At 40.7% G+C, this 14,396-nt stretch overlaps 1 protein-coding gene across 2 annotated transcripts; it reads right to left on the reverse strand.

Moving 5' to 3' along the window:
• Window positions 1-2,687: 2,687 nt before the first annotated feature.
• On the reverse strand, window positions 2,688-7,200 carry TMEM18 (transmembrane protein 18). Of its 2 annotated transcripts, XM_061989936.1 has the most exons (5): window positions 7,126-7,200; window positions 6,840-6,960; window positions 4,472-4,526; window positions 3,394-3,487; window positions 2,688-3,304 (listed from the first exon to the last, which is right to left on the reverse strand). In XM_061989936.1, the coding sequence occupies exons 1-5, from the start codon at window positions 7,171-7,173 to the stop codon at window positions 3,215-3,217; spliced, it is 408 nt and encodes a 135-aa protein (XP_061845920.1). In that variant the 5' UTR covers window positions 7,174-7,200; the 3' UTR covers window positions 2,688-3,214. The 2 variants fall into 2 exon arrangements, with proteins under 2 accessions (XP_061845920.1, XP_061845922.1); XM_061989938.1 differs by lacking the exon at window positions 4,472-4,526 and having other exon boundaries at window positions 7,116-7,200.
• Between the last annotated feature and the right edge of the window lie 7,196 nt (window positions 7,201-14,396).

The following is a 14,396-nucleotide window of genomic DNA, read 5'->3' on the forward strand; positions in this document are numbered from 1 at the left end:
GGGGAGCTTCCCAGCCACTCTGCCTCAAGCCTGTAGCGTTGCATCAGGTTGTTGTGGCCCAAGTGCAGGATTTGACACCTGACCTTGTTGAATCTCATACAACTGGCCTTGGTCCATTGCTCCAGTCTGTCCAAGTCCCTCTGAAGAGCCTTCCTGCCCTCAAGCAGGTCTATGCACCTGCCCAGCTTGGTGTAATCTGCAAACTTACTGAGGGTGTCCTTGATCCCCTCAACCAAATCATTGATAAAGATATTGAACAGAATAGGCACCAACACCAATCCCTGGGGATCACCACCAGCAATCAACTGGTAACTGGATTTGACTCCATCCTCCATCACTCTCTGGGCACAGTGATGCAGAGTTTTCCACCCAATGCAGAGTAGGGCCATCCAAGCCATGGGCAGACAGTTTCTCCTGGAGGCTGCTGTGACAGATGGCGTTAAAGGCTTTACTAAAGTCCAGGTACACCATATCCATAGCCTTTCCCTCATGTACTAAGCAGGACACCTTGTCCTGGAAGGAAAGTTTCTTATAAAAAGAACTTTATTGTCATGTTCAATTAGAACTTACTGTGTTCCAGCATGTGCGTATTACCCCTTGTCCTGTTACTACACACTAAACGACTAGTCCCATCCTCTCAACATTTACCCTTTAGGCACTTAATAAACATCAATGACATCCTCTCCACAGTCTTCTTCAGACTAAACAGACCCAGCTCTTGCAGCCTTTCCTCGTACAAGAGATGCTCCAGTTCCCTAATCATCTTGGCAGCCCTCCACTGGACTCTGTCCAGAAGTTCTCTACCACTACAATGCTGTGAAGTCTTCCAGAAGAGTTTCACTCTCTCCCTCCCTAGAAGACTCTCAAACTGTGTATACATATGCACATGTTCATCTACCTTGGTATGCATTTCCACTGCTGCAAAGACTTTCACAACAATAATAATATTTCCCAATGTTGTGAAACATTTTAAATTAATTTCACAGTTACTTACCTCAAAAACTTATCAGTGTTCTATATTTTTGTACTCACCTGTTCTTCACATTGGTCTAAGTTTAATTTTGTAGATCAACTTTCCTATGCTTTCAATTACACTCAAACGTTTAACTTTTCTAGATAAAACTTGTACTAAATATGTATGGGCATTCTTCCACTTGTAGTGGTTTTGCCTGGGCCAGGTTTTGGTAGCAAGGAGGCTATAGGAGTGGCATCTTTAAACAAAGAACTGCCAGAAGCTCCTCCTGTAGCTGACAGGGCTAACATCAGTCAATTCTAAGACAGACTCACAGTTGACCCAGGTCTGGCCAATTAGTGATGGAGGCAACATCTCTGTGATTAATGTATTTGAGAAGGGGAAGAAGTTGTTGTGCAGTTGCTAAACTGCAGCAGCAACGGGAAGAGAATGTGAAGATATCTCCAGACACCAAGGTCAGTGGAGAAGGAGGGGGAGGAGGGTGCTTAGGCCCTGAAAGAAAGACTCCCTTGTGACCTGTGGTGAGGACCATGGTGAGGCAAGTTGTTTCCTTGCAGTCCATGAGGCCACTGGGGAGCAGAGATCCACTTGCAGTCCATGAAGGACCCCACGCCAGAGTGTGTGGCTGTCTGAAGGAGGCCGTGACTCTGTGGAAAGCCCAGTCTGGAGTGAGTTCCTGGCAGGATCTGGGAGCCCATAGGGAGAGAGGAGCCCATGCAGAGCAGGTTTGCTGTCAGGACTTGTGATCCAGTGAGGGACTCAGGCTGGAGCAGACGGTACCTGAAGGACTGTTCTGTCTGTGGATGACCCACGTTGAGGCAGGGTCTAAGGAGCTGCCCCTGTGGGAGACCCCATGCCAGAGCAGTTTGTGAGGAACTGCAGCCCATGGGAAAGACCCAAGCTGGAGCAGTTTGTGGAGGACTATCTCCTGTGGGAGAGATCCCGCATTGCAGCAGTGGGAAGTGTGAGGAGGCCTCCTCCTGAGAAGCAGCAGCGGCAAAGCCCATCTGTAATGAACTGACCGTAACCCACATCCCCCATCCCCTGCGCCACTTGGGGGGAAGGAAGGGGAGTCCTGGGAAGAGAAGGGGTGGGGGGAAGGTGTTTTAAGATTTTATTTCTCATGTCCCTGTTCTTTTCTGACTGATCATTAATAAATCAAGCCATTTCTCCCCAAGTTGAGTCTGCTTTGCCTGTGACACTAATTGCTGAGTATCTTGACTCACAAACCACTCATACTTCTCTCTCCCCTGTCCAGCTTAGGAGGGAGAGTGATAGAATGACTTGGTGGGCACCTAACATCCAGTCAGGGCTAAACCACCACACCACTGTTTTCATTCCTCCCTCCCTACTTTTCCATAATCTCATAAAAGAGGTCACTCTGAGCAAAAATGAAGTTGTTCTCATTTCTACCAGTTGATTTTTCATGTTCAGTTACGTATTAAAAAGTAAAGCATGAAAACAAGAAAAGGAATAGATTCGCACAGAACTACATAAAGCTTCTCCCCTTCCTTTCTGTTCCACAAATAAGCAAAACCAATAAATATCTGATCCAGTTTTAGAAAAAGATAGTTATCTAGTGGCATTAAAATAATGAAATGTAAATTTAAAGAAAAAATGTATAGACTGTTTTGAATTATTTACTCAAATTAAGTACAAATTTTACCAAACTGGGAATTTTTATGACAAGAAAGAAAGAAAAAAATGCAACAAATAATATGAATTAGGTCAATTTTAGATACAGTCAATAATTTTATTTATAAAATGCTACTGGCATATAATACACATAAGAAATATGAAACTTGATTTATAAAGATGTGAAATGCTTCACAGAAGCACGGATTCCTGAGGTATTCTGAATACAAGCCCTCTTTTACTGTAATTGACAACACTGCTCCAATTGGTCGAAGCAGCAGAAGACTGGATACTCCATAAACACATAATCAATAAGCAGGAACAGATCAGAAGACTGTGTCTGGCCAATGCGAATAGTCTTCGTCATTAACTATCTCATTTTGAAGGGCACAAAGACCTCTTAAGACCACGTTTCTCAACTTCATAGCCAATACAAGTGTATTGTAGATACCTGCTTTCATTTCATTGTCCATGGCCACAGGATGCAAAGCCCTCTTGACATCAGCCAAAGCAATACTGTTGTTTCTGGATAAATGTACAGAAGGACTGATTACTTGGATGACTATTATTATAACTTCAAAAAAAAGTAAAAAGTGTTAGGTACTTTCACTTCTTTTTTTCTTTTTCTGCTTTCACTCTCTGGTGCAGCATCTTCAGTTCAGTCATAACATTCAAAGTTCTGTAAACCCAGGTTATCTGTAAAGTAAATTACGAATTTAAACTAATGCACATGCATTTACTCTATCAATTTCTGAAAGCATGCACATAAATGAAAACGTACATACCACAATTATAATAGTATTCACCAGCAGTGGTGCTGAAAATACAAGTGAAATAAACATTCCTCTTGAATCAAAGTATTGGTATTTAGAAAACAGCCTGGAAGAAATAAAATGAAGAACAATAAATGAGGAAGCTTTGTTCAGTGTACTTCACATAACAGACTTTCACACTAACTATTCAACATGGACACTGTATAGAATATCCCAGTTCTTGGGAGTCCCAAGCATATGTCTGGATTCTGTATTAGGTCAGAACAACGAGAGGATCAATATTTCACTAGTTATGAATACTTATTACAATACCAGTCTTTCTTTTCTTTCTGCACAAAACCTAAATAAAACCATAGATTAAGTAACTTATTAATGTGTCTACAACAGAACATATATTTGTGCATCAGAAATCATGCTTCTCCTGAAGTATCTGAAATTAATTTCTTATGTATTTTGCTTAATTGTATTAGAAGAGATAATAGAAATAATAAATGTAGCAAAGCTATAATTTAAGTTGGATATACTTGAAGTGAAAAGTAAAGTCTTGCAATTAGACATCTGCATAAAGAGTGTTAAACACAACTTCCAGTTACGTTAGGGAAATGTTAATTCAGTGCTTATGAAAATAAGCCATCAGTTTAATTCTGGTACACTGACTTAGTAAAATAGACAAATGCTAACACTCTTTATGCACATAAGTAAGTATATGAAATAGTAGTGATACTTTTGAGAAGCGGTACTTGATTTCATCTTATTAAACATGAATGGCTATTAATGAAAATCCAACAAAACCAAACAAAAAAACAAAATAAAAATTTACATCCTTTTCCCCTTAACCATTGCACTCTGCTTTTCTCTTAGTTCTCTGACTAATTAATTTACAACCACCTAAAGAAATGTAAAAATCAAGTGGTACAATAAATACAAGTTACTAAAAAAACCCACTTTTCTTATGAGTTAAGTGATCACTATGTTGGACTGTATAGTTTTGTTCAAAAGTTTTATATTAACTAATACAGAACCTCGACCACCAAGTTCTACTGATGAGGAACATTCATTTAAACATGAAAAGGAAACTGAAAAGTTTTACCTCCAATTCATGGCTGCCAATTCATTTATATATTCAGCACTGTATACTAAGCCCACTGTACAACAAAGGAAAAGTATTAGATTCAGAATTTCTTTAAAAATAAACTGCAGTCAGTTGTGTCCTGTATACTAAAGGTGTATACATACCAGACCTTAGAACTCCTTGACCTTCAGAAGATCAAGTTACACATTTAACTGCACAAAACTAATTCTAGTTTAAATGTCCCATACATTTGCTGAGAAGTATAAAATGACCAATAAAGATATCCACTCTGTTACAAATAAACATAAAATCCTACTCATCCGAGCTTGCAGAAAGAGCTCAGCGTCCATACGAATAAAATAAAATGCCTCCAACACCTCAGTGATTTTTTCAACAAACTTTTTGCTGACTGCTTCTAAGTTATGTTTACAAAAAGAAACGTCAGCACTTCCGCAAACCGGTATTAAGTTATCATTTTAGATGTGGCAGTGTCACACTGCTATATCTAACATTACTATCTGAAGTCAGGGTACTAATATAGGCATTTTGATATAATACAAAATTGGCTTGATCAGGTGTATAGCGACATAGTCTACTGCAAAAAAGTAGCATGTACTTACTCAACAATTACATGCAATATTAAGTCATCAAATAGTAAGAAAATTCAGTACAATTACTTGTTTAACAGAAAAGCAATACAGCTACAATATTTTGTTTGTCCCTGTATCATTTTCCACAAGAATAGAAACAAAAAAAATCCCAGATTCAGTGGCTAAAGATGACTTGTAAAAGGCAATTAAACAACTAGCTTGGTGATTGGAAGGAGACTGGAAGGAGACTGGAAGGAGTGCTATCTTGTTTTGTTATCTGGTTTATCTCTACTTGGTACTGCACAGTATAAACACACCTATAGCTGCTCAGTTGCCAAGGTAAACCAATGTGATAATTTCATCATTTTTTTTCTACTTACAAAGCAAAACTGTTACTAGTGCAGATACATCAAAAGTGGTTCAGTTTTTCAGGTACAAACAGGGCTTGGACTCACAAGGTATATTTTTATGCACTCTTTCTGTTAACAGCAAGTTTACATTGTATCTGAGTTAAAAAGCCAGCAATGATCAGTTCCATTGCATTTTCCAGTGCAATTGACTTTTGGCATTCAACTATGTGTTAGTAACATGGGGGAAACTTTAGACAAAAGACTCTAAAGTAAACAGCATATAACTGGAAATTATGAATGTCTAATATTTTTTTAAAAAGCCTGTATTCTTATAGTAAACTTTCAGGCCAAATGTGTCATCAATAGGACATTGTTGCTTTGCCCTCTGTAGATCATTTTAAACTCTGCAGCTACAAGTGGATGTATAGGTTTTACTAATGTTTCTACGTTCCTTTTGGGAGACATTTAATGTTACTGAAACATTAGCATTATCTACAGTTTTCAGAAATCTGTAATTCTTCTCCCAACTTGACTAGTTCACTAAATGGTATTTTTAAAAGTTAATATAGTTTTTTTGCCTGTAAATCTTTTTCAACTGCTCAGTCTTCCTCCACTACCCTTCAAGCACGACTGAACTAATGCAGAGTGTAAAAAAATCCAACAATTCACCTGAAAAACCCCAACCCATAGCTAGAACCAAGGTAATGCTCATAATACCTAACTCAAGTCCATGCAATCTTAATGAAACTAAATACTGTCTGCAAAGCTACTAGATCTTCAGCCAGTCAGGCACAAAGATACAGCTTTGGATCAGCAAGGCCACTGTGGATTCCCAGGCTGAAGTCTGATAAACCCTGAGAAATACACACTGTTACTGCAACATAGCAAATCAGTCTTGCTCTTCCTTATGCCATTATCACAGCTGTCAGAGAAGCACATGGTGAACCTGCTCCAGAAATGAATCCAGCTGAAAGTTAACTGTATTCACTGAACTGCAGTATCAGAATAAGGCAGCATAGAAAGCAAGTGCTGGCTCTCAGACAGTTTCTTTTCTGCTTCTTTAGCATAGCAACAGTTTCTTGGGAAACTGTGATGCAGACAGCATTTACTGTGCAGAAATTTGACTTATCCCAGATTCTCACTAACACTAGAGTTTTAAGTCACTGCTTCATATAGTCTTGGAAACCAAATAAATACATATTTATAACTCACAGCAGCTTCTCTAACAGTTTATCACATACAGACACATGCATTACTACAACACTAATTTGCATGCGCTTTACCTGCTGCAAAGTATAAAACCGTGCACTGTGCAAGTACATGAAGAAAACAGTTATCATTGACTGACCAAACGAAGCTCCCTGAGAGTATTAGCAACTTAAACAACTCACAGGTCCTTTATCGCCGAATCCCAGCTCCCGACTGAGGCATGACTACAGTACTCACCCATGCAGAGGAAGTGCCCTATTTGTACCCGGTAGTGCTGGAAAGAGACGCACGTTAGGAGGAAGCAGAGGATGTGGAAAGCCGCCAGCCCCAGCAGCCAGGGCTCGGACCAGTCTGTCCTCTACAGACAAAAACGAAAGCCGATTAAGCTACGGGAGGAGTGTGTTAGCAGGCAGTTAGAGCGAGCAGCCTGCCTTCTCGCTCACCACGCTCAACAGCCCGCGCCGTACACACACACACACACACACACACACACACACACACACACACACACACCTCTCCTTACCGCCAGGATGGCGGACAGCCCCGGCGGGCTCCTTAAGGGCTCGTCCATGGCGGCAGCACCAGCACCGCTGGATGCTGCCGAAGTCTCGCGAGAAGCCGCCCAGCGACCGCGGCCACTTCTCGCGAGACTTCGGCAGCTATCGAAGTTTAAGGCGGTAGAGCAAGAGGTAGAGCTTCGTCTTTCTTGCAGGGGCAATGGAATCCAAAGAGGCTGTTTATCTCGTACGGGTAGAGCTTGCAGGGCTGCCCTCATCCCCTTCCGAGGTCAAAAGGGTGGTGGCTCCCCGTGTATTTGTGAGGATGTGCAATGGTAGGTTTTTCACATCCCAGTGGCTGCCTCTCCTGAGGGTAACACCAGGTCTGAACCATCTCCTAGTTCTGTATCTGCAGTTGGGTTCCTAAAAAATAAACTTGTCCTTTCAGAAAGGGGGCAGGAAACTCTAGTTATGTGTGTAGCATTTAAACTGAATTTAGGAAGCCAATGGGAGAGTATTTGTTTTTTCTCAGTGGAGTCAGGCTTGAGTCAAAGTGTTCAAGGCATACTTGCATCAGTGGCCCAGAATTGGTGTTGGCTTTTTGATCTTCTCTCAGGAGTACTCTGTGTCCAGCTTCAGCTGCTTTAGGGATAGAGGGTGCAGGAAAAGAGTTTTAAGCCCAGCTGGAAATTTCTTGCCAAAAATCCCCAGTGGGGCATTCCAGGCAGGAACTTAGGTTGAATGCAAAAGATTATTTTTTTTCCCCCAAAAACCAAAAAATTTAATTACTGTATAGTGGAAAAGGAATAAGACATTTAAAAGGTTAAACATATAATTTATAACTCCTTTTGCTAAGTGCACGTAGGTCTCAAAGAACCAACTGCTCTTAAAGACCTGTCATTTAAAGAGAGATTTCAAACTCAGATTCCTATCAACTAAGCCAGGAGACTTCATGAATCTTAATGAGATTAGCTTTGTCAAACAAGCCATGTTGTATATTTAGCTCCTAGTTCTGCTTCCATGAGATTATTATTTCTGACAGTTTGGCTTTTCAAAGCTTTTATGAATCTTTGACTTTTTTTTTTTTTTTTTTTTACAAAATATTTGAAAGTGTGTGTGTAAGTAAGTATTATAAATAGGATTTTCATTTAGTCTAACATATAAGCAAATGCAGGTCATCACTCAGAACTAGTCCCTTTTCACTGTTGTGCATCTGCAATTCAGCGTGAGATACCTGAAACTTGAGGATGTATTTTTCTGACTTGCTTTAGGCTTTTGATAGGCTTTTTTCCTCAATGATATCTGGAGGCAGACCAAGTCTTTTACTTAAAGCGTTGTATAATTAAGGTGATACTCTTCATTTTAAGACTAGAGGGGACTTGATATTGTAATTTCACATTGCAGACTGGGAAATAAGACTGGAAGAAGCTAACTTGTCATTTGGAAGATCTTATGGCTAATTTAAGAAATCAAATGGGTTTGGATTTTTGTAAACGAGGAATCAGTTTCTGGTAATTGCTCAGTAATTGACTACATTAACCATATGAAATAGTTGAAGGGTTTCAGTGAAGGATACACTAGCTGCTTTATGAGCATAATCTGCTAGTTAGTGACAAATCTGTGATGCAGACAAGCTGGATAGATAAGAAATTATTGACTTACTAGGCTAAGACACACTGTATTTAAAAAGTCATGTAGCTTTCACTGTCAGACACTGTAGCAGCAGTGGAAACTTTCTTATAGGGAAGTAGAATTTGTTTCTTTGAGTAGGAGAAAGTCAATAATGCTGTTTGTCAGCAGGTGGTAGCAGATACATAAGTATAACCAGAACTTTTGCATGGGATTTATTTTTAATGGAGAATGAAATACGAATCAGAAGATACTTAAAAGTAACAGACATATACATTGGTCTTTCATAAGGAAAAACCTGTGTTTTTCTCCTTTTACAGCCTGTGTGCTACATTTAGATCTGAATTTAAAAAATACTCTAGTGACCAGAAACATACAGTACTGATGATAATATATAGATATTTCTGTTCTTGTTACTATCAGTAACTTAAGTAGTTTCAAAAACTCAGTCTCAGTTTTCTGCTGTAAGATTTAGTTTGTTATGTAATTTCTTTCTGCACTACAGTATTGTTCAAGTAGGTTGGACAAAAGATTAAAAAAAAAGTAGATTGGTGAAATATTTTTTTACCTCTTAGAAATGGAAAAACTTCATTTACTTTACATAGCAAAAGATCTAAAATCGGGTATTTATCTTTAGGTTGTCAAAAAGCAAGCTGAGTGGTAAAAAAGCCTGCTTGTGATAGGGAATCTTAAGTGTTAAATTGTATTTCTAGCAGTAACTGTAATTGTTTGCCAGCAGATCTTATGTGCTGTACTAGACACCACTTGGAAGAGCCTTTTATACTTGCTATTGAGGGAAATACAGCTTTTATTCTCCATGAGAATCGAAAAGACCATTTGTTTTTGAAGTACTTTACAAGAAATGCTTAATTTGTCTTATTTTATTTTTTGAATTAGCAGAGCTGGATAATTTTTAATGGTCTTTTTTCATTAAGATCCTAAAATATAGGTTTGCTCTTGTGATAATGCACTTTTAGTTTCTGCATTAAGAAGCTAAAATGGTTTGCAATATAAGTTCTATATTTAAAATAACTTTGAAAAAATAAATATTAATTTCTGCTGTCTTTGTCCTGAGCCAACCTCATCCTACACCTGTACATTTTATTCTTTGCATTTGATATGTTGAATACATAATTTAATATTTTATATATATTATATAATTTAAAGTTATATTATATATATTAAATCTTTTCAGGATGTGTCCCACTTAAACTGGATTTTGTTTACAAGGAATGGGGTTGACTTGAGCTATCAAAGCTTTTCAAACCTTTATGAGTGAAACAGTTTACAACAATCCTAGGGAAGTGTTATGAGGAACTTTCTTGTCTTTACACATGAATAAAAATACACAAAATGCAAAATATAAATAGCTTATAAATGTCTTAACTGTGATGAGGTAGGTCATTGGGACAACAGATGCATCCTCTGACCAGGAGATGATAGTTTACATCTTGGGATTGTGGAATCACAGCTTGCAGTTGTTGTGCTGTCTTTCTCTATAACAAGCATGTTGATCTAAATCCACTCAGTCTTTGAGGATCTTTGTTGTGGTTTTATGTGGCCAGGTTTTTGTAGGGGGGGACAAAGGTGGCTTGTTTAAACAAAATGCTTCTAGAAGCTGCTTCTGTAACTAGCCAGTGCTAGTCAGCGCTAAGATGGACCCTGCAGCTGACCCAGGCCTGCCTAATTAATGATTGAGGTGATGCATCTGTGATTAACGTATTTGAGGAAAGGAAAAAGTTGCTGCACCATTGCTAAACAGCAGCAGCAGGAGAAGAGGATTAGAGTGTGAGAAAAAAATCTCTGCAGATACCAAAGTCAGTGGAGAAGGAGGGTGAGGAAGTGCTCCAGATGCTGGAGAGGGATTCCCCTGTGAACTATGGTGAAGACCACGATGAGGCAGGCAGTGCACCTGCAGCACATGGAGGCCCACAGGGGAGCAGAGATCCACTTACAGCCTGGGGAGAACCCTACACCGAAATGGGTACATGCGGAAAGGAGGCTGTGACACCTTGGGAAGTCCACACTGGAGCAAGTTCCTGGTGGGACTTGGGAACACGTGGAGAGTGGAGCCTATGCCAGACAAGGTTTACTGTCAGGACTTGCTGCCCTGCAGCGCATGCAGGACAGCCAGGTGATCAGGCCCAGTCAGCATGGGTTTATGAAGGCCAGGTCCTGTTTAACAAACCTGATCTCCATCCATCACAGAGTGACCTGCCTATTGGATTAAGGAAAGGCTGTGAATGTTGTCTAGCTTGACTTTAGTAAGGTAGACTATTTAGTAAGACTGTTTCCCACAGATTTCTCTTAGAGGAATTGGATGGGCATATACTTTCCTGGGTGAAAAACTGGTTAGATGGTTGGGTCCAAGGAGTTGTGGTCAATGGAGTTAAATCCAGCTGGCAGCTGGTCAGGAGTGGTGTCCCCCAGGGCTCAGTACTGAGGTCACTCCTGTTTAACATCTTTAATGATCTGGGTGAGGGGACAGAGTGCACCCTTAGTCAGTTTGCAGATGACACCAAGCTGACTGGAAGTGTCAATCTGCTTAAAGGTAGGGAAGCTTTACAGAGGGTGGATGGCTGGGCCAAGGCCAATGTCATGAGTTTCAAGAAGGCCAAGTGCTGGGTCCTACACTTGGGCCACAACAACCCCCAGCAGTGCTACAGGCTTGGGGAGCAGTGGCTGGAAAGCTGCCAGGCAGAAGGACTTGGGAGTGTTGGTTGACAGCAGCTGAACAGGAGCCAGCAGTGTGCCCAGGGGGCAAAGAAGGCCAATGACATCCTGGCCTGTAACAGGAACAGTGTTGTCAACACGAGGAGGGAGGTGATCAGGCTTTGGTGTGGCCGCACCTCAAATCCTGTGTCCAGTTTTGACCCCTCTCTACAAGAAGGACATTGAGGATCCAGAGGCAGGCTACCAAGCTAGTAAAGGATTTGGAGCACATCTCATATGGCTGAGGGATCTGGGGCTGTTAAGCCTGGAGAAAAGAAGGCTCAGGGAAGACCTTATCACTCTATACAACTACCTGAAAGGTAGTGAGGCAGGGGTCAGTCTGTTCTCCCTAGTAACAAACAGTAGAACAATTGGAAATGGCCTCAAGTTGCACCAGGGGAGGTTCAGGCTGGATATAAGGAGGAATTTCTTTACTAAAAGGGTTGTCAGGCCTTAGCAGTGGTAACCTTGACAAACAAGCAATGTACCTGAACATCCCTATCCCATTACAGCTCCAAATACTTAACTCAGTTGACAGCAATGTAGCAAAGTTTGCTTAACTTCTGTTTACTGCTTCATGTGGGATTCATCTCACCAGCTGGATCTGGGCAGGTGTAGTGACAATCTGTGTGAGAGTGGATGGTTTTATACAAGTTATAGACAGTGATAGGGTTGGGAGGCTTTCACTGGTTTTTTTGCAGTTCTTCTGTTTGACACTGCAGTCAGAGTAGTGGGTTGTTGCCTTTACTAGGCAGGGTGGGTGAACTGCTGCTTCCTATTGATTTTCCTCCTAACCATGGGATGCTTGGTTCTGCAGGCATGATCTGAGTTGTTAGCAGCCTAAGATGTGCAAACTCCCATGAAGATGATCTGGTTTGCCTACTGAGAGGGAACCAAATTCCAAAGGGATGGTACCTGAGCTGTGCTTTGATTTTCCCCTTGCTCCTTCCAAGGTGTTCTCTCACCTTTCCACATTCCCCAGCTTCCATCTCTTCCTTTGTCTGCTAATTTTATCATGACCATATGACAGGTAGTGCATTGAATTCTACTGTCTGCCACACCTAGTTTGCAAGCAGAGCTGAGATTCTCCAAAGGGCATATGGCAGGTAGTTAGGGGGATTAAAGGAAGGATTAATGGATATCTACTGTATCCTCATTAGGAACAGAAAAAATAAGTTGCACAAGCTAGAGAATGGGGCAGCCTCTCATCAGAGTCTCAGTCAAGGAGGACCCTCAAGTAGTAGGTGGGCACATGTAGGGGTTAGTGAAACATGTACACAATTTCTGTGCTTTGCAAAGATGCCACTGCTGAGTTGTACTGTGGGGACAGGGGCCACTCATTTCTGCGTCTCCTGCCTGTCTACCAGCCTGTTGAGTAGTCTGTTGCACTGACTGTCTTGGATAGACTTTTCAAAGCTTTGAGAGCCATGAGCAGTTCAGTATGAAAACAGGCTCACTCTGGGTCATCATTGTTGCTGTGGTCACTTCCAGGCCATCATTTTTATCTGCCCTGAAGATCTTCCTTATTTTCATAGTTGTACTCAAAAGCTGTCTTAAATGTACATTTTTCCCAATGCAACTGAAGTCAGCCTGGATCTGGTGTTCATTCTAATACACATTTCACTAATGTCTTTCACTTTCTTTGCCCTTTCCATTATTGAATAATTATTTTTGAGTGCTTCCATTATTTTTGCAGCTGCTGTCATTTCTTTAGCTTTTTGTAGTACTAGCTTTTATTGATTTTGATGTACTTGGAAAATAATAATAATAATAAAAGTATTTTAAAGATTTCTTCAGAATTTAAAACTTCCTGTGGGTTGCTTTGTGTGTGTCGTTTGTGGGTTTCTGATTCCGACTGTGGATGCCACTTTATCCCACCTTGAGGTTATCTCTGCTTTTGAGAAAGGGAGTTGTACTGGGTGATCTCCAGAGGTCTGACCTATATTGCTCTGTAGTTTTGATTTCCCAGGGATGCAGACTGGGATGGACTGGCTGGAGAGCAGCACTGCTAAACGCAACCTGGGAGACAAAAAGCTGAACATAAAGCAGCAGCAAACAATGATAACAGTGTCCTGGACTGCATTAATAGCATAACCAGGAGATTAAGGGATTCAGCATTCATTAGATCACATCTATGTCTAGCTTTGCATACCTCAAATATAAGGACAGTAAAGATAAAGAAGTTCATCAGAAAGATGTAAAAGTGTTCAAGGAGTTGATGCATTTGTCCCCTGGGGGGCTGAGGGAACTGGGTTTGTTTGGACTGGAGGTGACTCTGGGAGAAGCCTAATAGCAACCTGCCAATGCTTAACCAGAGTTTACCAAAAAGATGGAGCAGTGCTCTTCTGGTGGGAGAATGAGATGCAATGCACATAAAATGAAACTAGAAGTTTGGACTGGATATAAGGAAGAGCTTTTTCCCCATGAGAACAGTCAAAATAATGGAAAAGAGATTGTGGAAGCTCTGTTCTTGGAGGTTTTCAGGACCCAGGTGGATAAAGTCCTGAGCAACCTGGTCAAAGCAGGCCTTGCTCTTAAGGTCCCTTCCAACCTGATTTATTCTGATTCCATGATTCCACAATTTCATAGAGAAAAATCAACTGCTTATTTGTGTTCTCTGCAACAATATTGCATTAGCCTGGAAGTGCAATGAATGTTTTTGTATGTTCTTTCAGAATCTTATTCCCTTAACTTCATCTCTTTCATCCACTTTCTGTCAAGGCTTTTTCCTCAGTGCAGAGTAGCTTCAGGCTTCTTCAGGCTTACTTTTCTTCCTCCACTATTCCCAAGCCCTACAGGCAGTCTGAAATGCAAATGTATTATTGTTCTCTGCTTGCTAACATGAACACCTATTACATTATTCCACTGATCCCAACAAAGATCTTGGAATTCTTTCAAAGCCCTGCTATGTTCTGGTAAAACAACTGGATTTTACTTCTGTTGGGGTCTCTGTCCA

Source organism: Colius striatus, chromosome 2 (assembly GCF_028858725.1).
Source record: "Colius striatus isolate bColStr4 chromosome 2, bColStr4.1.hap1, whole genome shotgun sequence".
NCBI classification, from domain to species: domain Eukaryota; kingdom Metazoa; phylum Chordata; class Aves; order Coliiformes; family Coliidae; genus Colius; species Colius striatus.

Bases quoted from the DNA above. Each gene is read 5' to 3' on its own strand.
- TMEM18 (XM_061989936.1), bottom strand. From the start codon at position 7,173: ATGGACGAGCCCTTAAGGAGCCCGCCGGGGCTGTCCGCCATCCTGGCG. The intron at 6,961-7,125 runs GTAAGGAGAGGT...TTTTGTCTGTAG, and splicing joins GGCTGTCCGCCATCCTGGCG to AGGACAGACTGGTCCGAGCC. The intron at 3,488-4,471 runs GTAAAACTTTTC...TATTTCTTCCAG, and splicing joins TTGGCAGCCATGAATTGGAG to GCTGTTTTCTAAATACCAAT.